At 37.8% G+C, this 15,000-nt stretch overlaps 1 protein-coding gene across 1 annotated transcript in view; it reads right to left on the bottom strand.

Moving 5' to 3' along the window:
- Positions 1-585: 585 nt before the first annotated feature.
- The window catches only part of LOC137991168 (vacuolar protein sorting-associated protein 4B-like), a 17,269-nt gene continuing 2,854 nt past the window's right edge, over positions 586-15,000 (bottom strand). The window contains exons 4-14 of the mRNA XM_068836287.1: positions 14,309-14,376; positions 13,657-13,776; positions 10,854-10,891; positions 9,022-9,140; positions 7,765-7,913; positions 6,476-6,557; positions 4,450-4,581; positions 3,981-4,068; positions 3,372-3,438; positions 3,109-3,182; positions 586-2,310 (exon numbers count right to left, since the gene is read on the bottom strand). Of these exons, the coding sequence (XP_068692388.1) occupies positions 2,209-2,310; positions 3,109-3,182; positions 3,372-3,438; positions 3,981-4,068; positions 4,450-4,581; positions 6,476-6,557; positions 7,765-7,913; positions 9,022-9,140; positions 10,854-10,891; positions 13,657-13,776; positions 14,309-14,376 (1,039 nt within the window). The 3' untranslated portion in view covers positions 586-2,208. The remainder of the gene's footprint in view (positions 2,311-3,108; positions 3,183-3,371; positions 3,439-3,980; positions 4,069-4,449; positions 4,582-6,475; positions 6,558-7,764; positions 7,914-9,021; positions 9,141-10,853; positions 10,892-13,656; positions 13,777-14,308; positions 14,377-15,000) is intronic.

Below are 15,000 nucleotides of genomic sequence, written 5' to 3'. Positions count from 1 at the left end.
AAAATGCCGCTGCAAACGTGTATTAACACCCGCTAAGAAGTGCTCAAGCTTACACAGTGAAAAAATGTCGGTTACCGTACTTCAAGAGAAAGCTAACCATTATAAATTCAAGCCTAAGACTTAACCATTATTCAGCAATGATTTCATATACTATATATACTAATTAGTTTTGGTGAAGTGGATAAAAACAGTTCCTTCAAAGTGGGTGCTTCGGGTTCAAATCCTGTCCATGGACTATTTTTACTTTTTTTTCTTATTATCTGCTACCACAAGTCTTGTGACAGAGTAATCTAAATGGAGGAAAATGCTTTACTTGGAGCAAACTGACAATGAACGGTAATTCTTTTATTTGAGGAAGAGATCGTGTTGCTGAAACCAAAAAATTAACGCAAATAAAGTCAAATGTTGGTTTTTGACGAGAGGGGAACACCAGGGTACCCGGAGAAAAACCTTTCGGTGCAAAGTAGAGAGCCAACATTCTCAATCCAAATATGACGCCGAGTATATGGGAATCGAACCCGGGCCACATTGGTGGGAGGCGAGTGCTCTCAGTGTATATTTGAACAAAGAAACCTCCATTCTTCATCACTATGATAGGCCCTTAAAAAAGAGACTCCAGGGCACTTTATTTATTCAGACGCATTGCTCGCGACATCTTTATTAGTTATTACAGACCAAGACAAAGAATTGTTAGGCCACAGGCGATAATGGATAAATGATGAGAGCTTGACATAAACTATTCCTTCGATTATCCGACTATACGATTATTTTTCCGATTCTACGATTCCCCGATTTTCCCGACTTCAGTTCCAAGATTATCCTGTTTTTTTTTTCCGATGTGCCCCTTGCTCCACAGTGAATTTAAATACCGTCAGCAGCCCATACATGTCGTATGTATGCCCCGTTCTGGTAACTTTTCGCTGGACGAAGTGGTAAAATCGGAGAATCGGCTTGAATCGGAGATGTTTTGCTAGGTGAAGTGGTAAAATCAGAGAGAGGGTGAGAGAGCACCTCTATGGCTAAATCGGAGAATAACACCCTTAAATCTATGGCGCGTTTTTTTAATTGTGTCAAACTTCAAACATGCCATTAAAACTCTTAATTCGACAATTTAAATATTCAATTCGCAGCACGTACAAACACAGGTCACAGGTCACAAGTCATTGTTTGCTAATACAGAAACATTCATTAAAGCTAACCTTAGATCTAATTGAATTGAATTGAGAATATTACCGAATTGAATCTTTGAATTGTTGAATTAAAGGTTTGAATAGCTAGATTGAATGTTTGAATTGCCGAATGCACCTTTGAATTTTGACACTAAAAACGCGCCACATATTCAGCTCTACTATTCTCCGAATTAGCGATTATCGCACCGTCCATCACGTTTGACAAAATATCTGACAATACGAACAAGACTCGACAATGCCAATGACCTTTGCCAGGCATTTTTGTTTCAAAGGGTAAATTCTGGTAACCATTTTAATCAAGTTGTCCTCTGCGAAAAGTAATATTTGTTAGGAGAAGATAATTTTATTTTACATCACATATCCAACTATTTCTTTGCCAGCGTGAAACACATCTCCTGAGCAAACAAGATCAACAAGCTCACAACAATGAATATCTTCAGGTCACCAAATAGCGTTACAATGTTATAGTCAATAAAACTGGTGACAAACAGGATGCTCATCAATGGAGCGCGTACATAATGTATTACCCCCAATTGTTCAAAGAATGGATAACTTCATCCAGTCCAAAGTATAAAATAAACCTCATGTCAGCGGCCAGTGTTTTTGTACACAGTTTTACTTAAATGTGCTAAGAGTCAGCATACTCATAGTTACGTGAGCACAGACTGAAAATATCGGATAGCGAGTTCCGCCATTTGAACAAATGGGGACGGGAGTTTAATTTCCGCGGGTTAGGGAAAAAAATATTTTCCCATATATTTCACCTATCTACGCCGCCTCTTTCCAGGGTCTCTCTTCTCTGCAACAATGGCGGCAGAGAAGAGAGACACTGGGAACAAGGTTGCTTGCTATCTACGCTCTTTAACCATAAAAGTCTACTTGTGGGCCTTTTTGCTGACAAGAAGATATGTAAAAATTAACTGATCAGAGTACAAAAACTCATGTTTTTCTGACTTGGGAGATGTTTTTCCGGGCAAGTTAACCAATGAATCAAATTGTACTAGCCAAAATTTGGCGTCTATCCTTCCTGTCCAAAATCTCTTGTGAAGTCTTCAAACTTTTTTAAGTCTGCAGAGTTGACGGTCGGTTTGGATGTGGCCAGTGATCGCAGCATGTCCGTCTGTACAAAAAGATGAAGGAAATAGAAAAGAAATAAATAGGCTCTCTTTTAGTCAAATCATTATGATCACTATCACCAAAGAACTACAATCGTCATCATCATTATCTCTACCACCACCATCCCCGACGTTGTTGTCATTAGCATCAAAATTACAGGCAAAGGTATCTTGGACCCAAGCTATGGAGTCTTCTTAATGATAAATTGACAACTGCCATTTTTCTCAGAACTTTCAGAACTTTTGAAAATCTCATTCGTAAAGTTGGCTTTGAGTACAAGCAAGTGGAATAATTTATCCATCATTTTATTGCACATGACATGTATATCTTTTGTAAGTATATTTTATATATTTTGATGCATGCTGACTTATTATCTTTTACTCGGTCAAACTAGCACCCTGTGTGCTATAATGTAACAATTATCTTGCGAAATCGCGCGGAAAATCGCCTGATACTTAGCCGACGAGGCCGTAGGCCGAGTTGGCTAAAATCAGGCGATATTCCGCAAGATTGAGCAGGATAATTGTTTTATTATTCAACACATTGATGACAAGGCACAATTTTCTACGTTTATTGGAAAAAAAAGGAGCTGGAAAAACTACCATTTTTCTCCAGGACACACAACATTACGTATATCGCATGATATCTGTTGAGTACGCACGACGAATATTGAGCCCGCTATGACCATATTTGGACATTGTTACAATGTGTTGAATAATAATTACCAATTCTGAGTTTTAAGTAACGTCTATTGATTGATTGGTTGATTGAAATGGGGGAAAAGAAGTGCTGGTATCATTACCATATTAACAACAGGTTCTAACAGCTTCTCTCCTGGAACTTGCATCCATGTCATCTCCACTGCACCAGGCTCTCCTGCAAAATTAAAGGATTGAAAAATAAATGCAAAAGTCATAGGTAACAAAATGAAACAGAGACAGATTGCACGAAGAAAAGGTAAAAAGCGTTGAGACATCTTTTCCAACACTGGTACGGTAAACTTCTTAAAAATCTTGCACCTACTTAACTTTGCCAGAAAAGTCATAATCACTAGAGCCTTGTTACCTGGAGAACATGGTGTTAAGAGGTCATCCGTTAAAACATTTGGGTCTTGCGGAGAGGGCCCTCTGACCTGATGACATGACCAACGGAAATATGAAACCTCAATTAGCATAACCACGCAATGCAAGTTGGTCTACGAGTACCTTAAAAGTCAGTAATGGCGGCGGCCAAATAAAATACTCTTCTGTTTTAATGCTAATAAGGCTTTCCAGCCTCGCTACCACGAGGAAATTTCAAGAGAATATTCATTTCAAAACGAGGGCAGTACATGTTGGTCGAATTGCATTGTAACATAAATGCAAAAGAATGTTACAAAGGAGGTCGCCATTTCTGACAATTGTCTTTTCCCTCAGCTTTAATCATGTACTAGAGAGACTGGGAGAGAGACAATGAGACTAACTGTAACAATTATTCTTCTCCTTCCTTCCCTCAGTAAACTGACCCTGGAAAACCGGCTAGCAGCCCAACATGTAAACTTTACAAAAAAAAAAAGGTTTTTTTAAGGTCACTCAAATGATTAGCCTTTCAAAACAAATTTTTTTCCTACACCACAAGCAGGGCAAACATTATCGCCATGCTGGTGCACACGTTGGCAACGTATTTAATACGAACCTTTTTAAAATGCGTTGCTTGTTGTACTTTTCGAACTGGCTGCATCATGGCATCACGCACCACGATACTGATATCTGCACCAGAATATCTGTATGAGTAGAAAATAATACAAACTTAAGCTAAACAACAAAAATAGTTTGTCTGGTCCAGTAATTTGCTCTTTTACTGAAAAAACGTAAATTGGAACAATTCAGTAAGGTCAACACATCAGTAACTGTTGTGATGTCGTCATAAAATGTAATATTATTGCTCAGGTGTTAAAAGGCATAAATTCTAGATAGGTTGTCTCTATCTTGGAGCTGGCTACCAATCGGTGAATTGGACAAACATCGTCCCTAAATGAAAAAGGTTCAATGATTACAATCAACGTTTTTCTGGAAGGCAAATAGTTAACAAGTAATAAGTATTTTGCATAGTAAACAGAGGTCTTGATTTGAGAGAGCTCATACAATGTACAAATAACTCTCACCCATCTGTTTTTTCTGCTAATTCTCGAAACTGTGGCGGCTGAATGGAATGTTTAAGGTTCCCCATATGAAGTTCAAACATTTTCACTCTTGCTGATGCTTCAGGTAAAGGGATATAGATCCTTTTTTCAAATCTACAAAACAATTTCCAAAAATTTACACTTGGATTCACTCCTCCAGTTTTTAATCACATAAGTCCAACAAAATCATTAATTTTCTGTGGTTTAACGGTGCCTTTATGCATCCAGGGTCATAAAACAGATACATACATTGTTACATACACATACATTCTTAATTGACCACTCCCCATAGGGGCTTTTCAGGGCCAACGAAACGCAATCACGACAGAACAGAACATTCACAACTGTTAAGAATCCCAACTGGCCGGAGACAAACCAGTTGGCTATTTACAAACGCAGCCAGGAAGTTGAACCAGGAAATTCCAAGAACAAATTCAACAAGACGTCAGAACGCGTCTTGAACCCAGGATCCCCCGATCTCAAGGCAATCGCCAATTAACCAGGGTTTTCAATAAGAGTTGTAGTAGTCGGCAAAACCTGAGGAGTATAGGTGGAGAATGAAGAACGCGTACCGCTGGCGCACTATCTGCATGAGGGCTGAAGATACGAGCTTGACAGCCAGTTCTTTCAAATAAAATTAATGCATATATTTGAAGTGTGGGTTATTGACAAAGGTTAGGAGAGATCCTTGCACATAAACTGTATCTGGACAATTAAAAGTGCTGCTAAGATATGCTGAATATTTGACATGCGAGATTTTACGCGATCATTTCAAGATAAAAACTATTTATTTTGACGGCAAAACACTAAAGTGACAATTTGAAAGCAAAAAACTCTTGTGCTGCATACCAATTAAGCCGCACACATTTCATTTTTAAACTAGTAAGTAAAACTAATGTCACTTTCTCTTGATGAAAGTTTATTAGTCGAAAACCGAACCAAGTAATGGCAGACCTTTAAATGAAAAGTGTGGAATTCGAATAAACAGTCTTCCTCTTGAAATTACTATAAAAGTCAAGTACTTTCGAAATGTGAGGAAAAACAAGAACCATTTTTTTCCACACACTTTAAGCAATAATTCTCAAACACCTCTGGGAGCCATTGTCAAGCTGACCAACGCCAACTGACTCTTTTATTTCTCAAACCAATACAGCCCAACATTAAACATAATTTAGGCAAAATACAGTAATATTAAAACAACAGTTATAAGCTTAGTAAGACTCTATGCTGACAGTCTTAATAAAGAATATCTAACCAACAGAGTGTATGTTATCAACTCAAACTAAGGGTTGGGTGGGAACTGGGGCTCTGAAATATACGTCAGCAATGGCGGACAGCAAAAAAGCAACTGACAAACAACACTGAGCACGTGACTCAAAAACAAACCCTTGGGTCCAGGCCCCAGAGGTGTGTGAGAAAACATTTTCCACTTATTTCGTTCCTCAGCCAGTGGAAAATACAGCTTAGTGTCTCTTACAGATAAATGAAAAATTCAGGAGGCTTCATCGGGATTCAAGCCCCTGATCTGTTATGTTGCTGGTGGAATGCTCTGCTATCTGAGCAGTCCTTCCATGAGGACACATGAGCCAAACAAATTGTCCTGCTCCCAACTGAGTGGCTTCACAGCTCAGTTGGTAGAGCATTGCACTGGCAGTTCGCAGTGGTCATGGGTTCTAGTGACCAGAATTTTTCAGCTGTTTACACGAGACAACAATTACTGCAATTGCAATTGTACAGTGTGCAGACCTTTGTCATGAACACCAGCATGGTTGCCATGAAGTCAAGTCAAATTATTACGTTTTATTCTCTTTGTAACTTAGCAGCTGCAAATTGTAACTCTCTGACCTATGCCATATAAGCCTCTGGTATTGTGAACTTGTGCGTTGTGTACTTATTTATCAATAAAAGATCAAAAGTGGAAACTGAAAATTGTGTCAAAGACAGGACTTGACATTCTTCATCCACAACATAAAACAGAACTGTTCGGCATAGATTAAAAGCGAACTACCTTCTTCTTATGGCAGAATCAAGAGTCCATGGAATGTTCGTGGCCCCTAACACAAGGACATCTTTGTTATCAACACCAACACCTTGTGTAGAAAAATAAACCAAAACAGACCAAAATTAATGTTGCCTCAAGTGGTATTGCCAACAATGCAGTATAGAAAGAAACATCAAATAATTAACTCCATTTGAAAGAGCTACTGTGCAAGACAATCAAAATATTTCCAGTCAACCTAGTTTAATAATATTGATAGTTTAACACTGGATCACTTGTACTCACAATTAAACTGTTAAGAAAAATCTAAACAACAATTATTATTTTGTTTGCAGTGGCCCACTTGCAGTTTTTCCTGAAAAACAGCATAACTGTGTCATAAGGCTGATTAGAAGTATCTGTTTTCATTAGACCCAAATGTAACCTCAAAGTATAACTTTGCTCTGTCTTAAGTTTTTTAGGAATACTCCATCTTGGTCGTGTCGTACAATGTGGGCAAAGTATCCTAAAATGAATTGGTATGAGCGGTTTCAGAGTAAAAGTAGAGAATGAAAGATTCCCATTTGTAAACTCGCATTGTCGTCAGAACCTCACATTTGGTGATTGAAATGCGTGCCGCAAGGGCAGCATGAATATTTTTCCTCTTTAACCAATAGCGTTGTTTTGTGGCATCCCTCTTTGACGACCGCAGTATATATAGTTTACGTCATAGAAAGTGAGGCGTACTGGGTTTTATTCATGAGTTGTTTGTGTCAAAAACCCTCACTCGCTTGTACCTCGCTTGTTCGGGTTTTTGACACCAACAACTCATGAACAAAACCCTGTACAAAGCACTTTCTACATGTATGTTGTGAGCTGTTTATTACACGTAAGACGAGAATTTTCATTGAAATAGTTTTCCGAACGCAAGTTAGAAACAAAAACTCACTAACAATAGAACCAAATGCAAATTTAATTATAGCAATGGAAAAGATCACAGTACATATACATCAAGGAAATAAAGTACTGAACAGAAAAATGTACTCTGATTCAATAACAAAGTATGATTTGCATGAGATGAACAAGATGCACGAGTGGCTTGGAAAGGCCTTTACACTATTGTTGATTGGTTATACTTCAACCTGTGAAAGAGCCATATACCATTCTGATTGGCTGTATAGGATTTTTTCACACGTGAAAATAAAGCGTATAGATTTCTACAATAATGAGCTTTATGGAATAAAGTTCTCATCTTATGCGTAAAAAAGATCTTTAAGTATCTATTATCTTCCAGATGTCCCTACTACAAAGTTTCTTACCCTGCATTTGAACAAGAAATTCTGTTTTTATTCTTCTGGCTGATTCACTTTCATTTTCACTTCTTGAACCACACAAGGAATCTACTTCATCGATAAAAATGATTGCTGGTTTGTTGTCACGAGCCATCTCAAAAAGTTGCTTTACAAGTCTGCAAACAAAGTCATACAAAAAAGAAGAAATGCTTGTTAGCTAGCTGAGTAAAACTGAAGTGTCACTAACCTCAAATATTTCTCTTTGCCATGATAAATCTATTTACCCAATACAAAAACATTCTGCCATTCTTCCACTTTGAAATTCCAATTTAAGTGTTCCATCCAATTTACTCAAACCAGAAGTTGTTTGCTCCACGGCCGAGCTACATGTAGTGCGAGGGGCTATAATATTTCCTTAGATGATGTTAGAGACTGCTTTGCAAAATTGCAAAAATTCTTTTAAAACTGAAATGCAAAACAGTTTAATGATGAAATGATATATTAAATGGATGAAATGGATCATAGCAAAACAGTTTGTAATGTCATCGCAGGTCGTGGGACTTTCAGAAGTGAAATTGCAACCACTTAAAATACTGGGTAAAATACAAGATTTATGGCATTTAAGCATTAGCACAGCAGCCTATTCTAGTCTATTCTTGGTTTTCACATGACGTCATCAAAACTAAAAAACAAGGAATTATCAATCCTTTTGAGATTTTAGTTTAGTTAGTTATGAGAACAGCTGAAGACTTGTCTTTTCACAAATTTTCAGTTTGATAGGGTTTTTCGTCTCGTGGTAAAGCAAGGTTGAATTTCTAAGCTTTTGCGTGACACAATATTAAAATTGCGGTTGAGAACGCTATCACGTAGGTTAAAAATGTGAATTATCCGCTGAGATTTTGCAATCTGAACAGTCCTTTCATGAGAATAAGTACTCATATAGATGTTTATGAGCCCTCAGAAGACAACTACTGGCTTTTTATAGCAAAACTCGAAGACATATGTTTTTGTTAGCTTCCGGCCGCCATATTTGTGTCCCTGAGAGGGACACAAACATGGCGTCTCCATACAAATCCTTATAAATTTGAGTAAACAATTCTTCGAATATCTCTCGCACGAAAAATCGCACAGACCTGAACCTTTGCGAGACTATTCGAATATTCATCTTCCTTTATCTCTTTGATTTTTGACTTTATTTGTTGAATGGTTTTCATGATGGTGTGACAGTGAAAACCGGCAATTCTTAACACATGAAAATAAGGCTATTTCTCGTAACAGACTTACCTTTCACTTTCTCCGAGCCATTTGGATACTAGATCAGATGAAGAGACTGATATAAAAGTCGAATTGTTTGCTTCTGTGGCAACTGCCTTAGCTAGATACGATTTCCCTGTTCCAGGTGGCTGCAAAAGGAAAGTTTCTCTCAGTGGAAAGTAGTGTCTTTTATGTTGGACATATATTAGTATTGATGTCACAAGGAAGTTCTCACCTTTCTAAAGAAACTACACAATCTCAGTTTGTCAGGAAAACTAGATAGAAATGCCATTTTGAGAGTTACATTGTACACTACATAAGCAATGTGATGTGAATAGTACCCTTAAGAACAACCTGTATTGGATAACCTGGAAGCTGAATGCCACTGCTCTACATGTACGTATGTCAATGACATTAAATGTGCATTTATTTTATGCAGTAATATTTTATCCAAGTTGAAGAAAAATCATTGATTAACTGACTCGTCTTCTTTTCCTTTCAGCTGTTCCCTTTAGCTCCCACAGCAAATCATCTGCCTCCATCTAACCCTATCCTCTGCATCCTCTTCTTTCACACCAACTAACTTCATGTCACACCTGCTCCCTGCTCTCACCACTTCATCTGCAAATGTCATAGTCCAAGGAGATTCCTGTCCAACCTCATCCATCAGCTTGTCCCTAACCATAGGGGCTCAAAGCTGATCCTTGATCCAGTCCCACCTCCGAATCCCACTTCTACTGTACGTCCACCTTGAACTCCTCTGTCACACAGACAGCACACCACTGTCATAAAGCTCTCAAACATGTCCTGCACCACTCTATCATACTTTTCTGCCACTCCAGACTTCCTCATACAATGCCACAGTTCATCTCTCGGCACCCTTTCATTGCATTCTCTAGGTCTACAAAGACACAATGCAGGTCTTTCTGACCTTCTCTGTACTTCTCTATCAACATCCCTAAAGCAAATACTGCATCTGTGGTACTCTTTCTTGGTATGAAACCATACCACTGCTCACAATAATTTAAGGCTCACTTCTGCCCTTAGTCTAGCTTCCACTACTCTTTCCCATAGCTTTATTGTATGACGCACCACAACTCTGTACGTCTCTGTTGTTCTTAAAAGTTGGCACCAGCACACTTCTCCGCCATTCCTCAGGCATCCTCTCACTTTCTAAGATCTTGTTGAATGACTTAATCAAAAACTCTACTGCTACCTCTCCTAGACACTTCCATACCTCCACAGGTATCAGGACCAACTGCCTTTCTACTCTTCATCCTCTTCAATGCTCTCCTCACTTCCCCCTTACTAATCGTTGCTACTTCCTGGTGTACAACAATCACCTATTCTACTCTTCGTTCTCTTCCATTTTCCACATTCATCAAGTGAACTCTTCAAAGTACTCATTCCATCTTCCCATCACACTTCTGGCACCTGTCAACAAATTCCGTCTCTCTCCTTAATCACCCTAACTTGCTTCACACACTTTCCATCCCTCTCTCTCTCTCTGCCTCCGTCTCTCCCTCCTTACTGTCCAACCAAGCATAATTATAATTCATCGTACGCCCTTTCTAAACTCACCTCCACCTTTACAGTACTTCATGCTGCATCTCATTGTACTCCTGTCTACCCTCTTCGGTCACATCAGTGTCCCACATCTACTCAGCTAACCTCTTTTTTCTGATTTTATACCCCTGCACTTCCTCATTCCAACACCAAGTCTCCTGGTAATTTTACCACCAATTTTTGAATAAATGGAGCAAAAATGATACACGCCAACTTACCTCTTCCCATGGGATTGTATGTCCCACCCAAAAAAGAAGTAAGAAAGCAAAACTCACAAATTTATAACATAATCATACCCCATATAGTAAAATTCCTCTCCAGGGCGTGCGCTTTCCTGTAATACAAAAAAGGAGTCCATTGCAGTTCATTCTCTTCTTGATATTTCTTTTAACTTACACGTACATTCAAGTTTTAAAACTTATCCTCAGCATCCTTCACCATCACACCAATAGGCACATACAATGTAAAGAGATATACAAGTACGACAATATTTATTATTACACACCAAGCTCACTACCTCAAATCTAATTGGATTAGGAATCAGGGAACCTCCAGATCATTTCAGAAAAAAATTAATGCTGGCCATCAAGCATTCTACAGTACGAACAACATGATCTATGAATTGTGTCAAATCACGTATTGAACTGCGGATATGAAATCTACTGAAGCTATGATCCTCTTTTAGTCCTCAATTTTCTGGGCTTCTCTATGCAATTGCTAAAATTGCATTTCATAACTGAGAGGATTATAGCGTCACTTGATTTCATATCCGCAGTTCAATAGATGATTCAATTCACATATCATTTCGTTTGTTGATTCCTTCATCAGGGAAACATTTGAACCCACAAACTGGACCAGCTCCAAACATCAGTGGCTTCATAGCTCAGTTGGTTAGAGCGTCGCACCGGCATCGCGAGGTTGTGGGTGCAAACCCTGTTGAAGTCCTGGATTTTTCAGGCTTCTCTACGCAATTGCCAAAATTGCATTCATAACTGCAAGGAGCTTCACTTGACAAGCATTTTACACAGGCAAGTGTTGGCCAAGGGCACCAAAGTTGATTTTTATTAATGCACTTTCCCTTGGTTGAACAAAAGGAAATACATTGTAGGGGTTCCATTTACTGCAATGCTTTTGTCGATTTATTTGGTGTTAGTGAAATGAACGTCTTAGCAAGTGGAATCAGCCCGGATATTCCATGAGCCTTGAGCTTTATTATTCTGGATTTCACTAAAACCTCAGTTAATGTTTACTTGTAAACGGTAACTACATGTATAATTATGTTGCAGGTCATGTTGTTCCTAAAGTTAAATTGCAACCAAACTAGGTCATTTTGTTTCAACCTAGCTCAACTTGTTTCAACCTACATCAAGGTGTTTCAACTAGTGGTGGGAATCGGTCATCAGAAATAATCAGATTGCCCCAACCGATTGATCATTGATTATAATCGGAAAAATCTACCATTTTAAGCATTCCACATATTTTTCATCTAAAGTGGGCCCTTCCTTCACTTGATGAAAACCAACATATTCCCACACTTTTGACCTGGCTTTTCCAGGATAGCGAAAGATCTCCAACTCGTCCATTTTAGCCGCCATGTTGGACTCGTCAGCAACATGTAAGCGAGGCATGTCTGAGAGAGGACACTGGGAATTGGGGAGAGATTGGGGATAGCAAAACAAACATTTTCAAGCCAAAACGAACAATTGTTCATCTTGGATCAGAGGTGACATTATCTTCCTCTGGTGATTTGTAAATACAATTGAGATCTATTTCAAAACTTATTTTGGACGGTAGTGATACTACAAAACGCGAAACAGTGAGCTTGTACATGTAATTTATGTTTTGGTTCAGTTGTTTATGCAATACAAAGCGGCTTAGCATGCCACATCTTTCAAATAAGCGTGAGGTATTTGACGTGACAACAACACAGCGAACAAGGTACCGCCAGGCAAACACAATCAATCTTAGATTATATCCGCTGTTGTGACTTAAAAGTTAGGAGTCCATGAAAAAAGACAACTCACACGAGATATTAATCAAACATTTTTATTGATTTTAATACTTTTATTTGTCCCAAATAAATTTTTAATTTTTTGGCGACAATCGTTTATGAAAAAAGCAAAATTGATTGTCGCGTCGCTTGAACTTTTCGATCAACTTTCGATTATAATCGATCATCGGCCCACCACTAGTTTCAACTAAGGTCAGTTTGGGGCAGGAAAAAAACGCAGGTCACAGGTCATTGTTTCACCAATACTGAAACAACCCTAACCATTTACAAATGCTAACATTAGGCTTAAGGTTGGCTTAAATGAATGTTTAGGCAGGGCTTGAAATTAATGAAAAAATCCAGTCGCAATTTTGCGACAAGATACAAAAATTTAGTCACAGTTTCGCAAAATTTAGTCGCAAAATCGTCGCACTGCATTGTGTTGTCAGCGGTGTAGCAAAACAAAATATGAGCCCACAATACTTGTGTTGAAAGAAACCAATGAAAATGGTGAATAATATCGAAGGAATAGAGTTCTGCACGTAGCATCGCAGCGAAATTATGCTACAATTACGCTATCTTCAGATTGAAAGAAAACTCAAGGCGAGAAACAAAATAATTTTGTCATTTCTTCATTTATTTTAGTAAAAAGAGCAGCAAAGTGGCAACTGCTAACCCTTTTGTTTCGAAAGAGTGAAAATGAAAACAAGAACAACTGCAAATTTGCAACTTCTCCAGATATTTAGACGCAAATGCGACTGTATTGGTCGCAATTTCAAGTCCTGTTAGGATACCATCTGTTTTAGTAAAACAATGACCTGTGACCTGTGTTTTGTACCTGTCCCAAATTGACCTACATCATGCTGTAGGTTGATTTCGGTCAAAACCATTTGACCGAGGTTGAAACAAAATGACCTAGTTTGGATGAAAATTAACCTAAGGAACAAAATGACCTGCAACATAAAGTATACTTAAAATCCACCAAACAATAAGGAACGGAATTCTGACTTTGCATGCCAATGCCAAAGCAGGCAAACTACTGTACATTATAACCACAAAGGTATGTCTGACGAGAATGTCTTCAGATATCTTTGGTACTGAATGTTTACCTGTGAATAAATGGGGGAATTTTATAGGCAGAATGACAGCCTCTTTGAGGGCTTCCTTGGCTGAATCTAATCCTGCAACATCTGCCCACTGTACATTGGGTTTCTCCATTACAATGGCACCTATTAAAGATAACAAACATACAAATGAAAAATCACACTGAAATGGAATTGATGATCTGTATAATTATTCAACTTGGTAATAATTTAATTTTCCTTCTGAGAGTGAGACTTACAGATTTTACTCTGTCTAATGCCAGATGATTTTAATCGTCAATGCGCGCTGCTTAAGGGTTGAATGGATTAAGCAAGTGGTGGCACTGGATGACAACTACTACCGGTACTACTAATAATATTATTATTATCTTCTCAAGTCCACCAATGACCACAGCATAAGAAATAAAACGTGTGCTAAATGAAGGTACAATAGTCACCAAAGTCTGCTGTTGTAATCTCGAATTGCCACTGAAGAGGATTAAACACCTCAAAAGTAAAGTACCCATATTTTAATGTCTATAATAGCTCGTAACAGTAATTCAACTGACAAACCTGAGGTCAAATTTAACCCACACCACATCAAGAAATGATATGATGAGCCAGAACAAACTGTACATAAGGAAACTTGTGAAACAATAATTAAAAGGTGTTGACTTACTGTTTAATTGTCCTCTAAGTTTTTTGCTCTCAGCACTATCATCCTCATCTCCACTACTATCATCTTTTCTGTTATTGTAGGTAAAAAAAAAAGTAACATTTTTCTGAAGAGTTAATTATTGTATTCTTCAGCTCAAATAGCAACTTCAAAACAAATTATTGAAAATGATACTGTATTGTATATTTTTTGTTCATGGGAACATAAAACTATATTTACTGGCTATACAGTAGGATCAGATAAGGCAAGGAAAGAACATCACTTTTGTTATTTTATTTTAATGAGGGAAGTGTATTTACACTTTGCTGTGTTCTCCCATACACCCCTTAAAGATGGAATGTAAATACTTGGTGATTTTATTAAGTCTTTATTAAAAATAACATCGGTAAAAATACATACCAATAACATTGTAGAATAAATACATTAAAAACCTACAATATAATAAATTTATAAATATACAATGCCTTTCAAATTATATTAAACATCAATAAAAATCTACTTCTATCTATTATCTACAAGAGGAGTTTATACTTAAAGTACAATCTATTGATATAAGAAGCCCTAAAGCGTTCCGTGTGAATTCTTGGTAAAAGGCTGGTAGGGTTCCTTAACCTAAGTGATGTCTGTTTAATCTTAGGCATAATTTCATATAAAGGATGGTTACAATTTTTCTTTATCTTATTAAAAATGCTCCT

The sequence above is a fragment of the Montipora foliosa genome, chromosome 1 (assembly GCF_036669935.1).
Source record: "Montipora foliosa isolate CH-2021 chromosome 1, ASM3666993v2, whole genome shotgun sequence".
Taxonomy (NCBI): domain Eukaryota; kingdom Metazoa; phylum Cnidaria; class Anthozoa; order Scleractinia; family Acroporidae; genus Montipora; species Montipora foliosa.
Note: the sequence above shows the minus strand (reverse complement) of the source record. Positions and strands in the feature narration are given on the sequence as shown.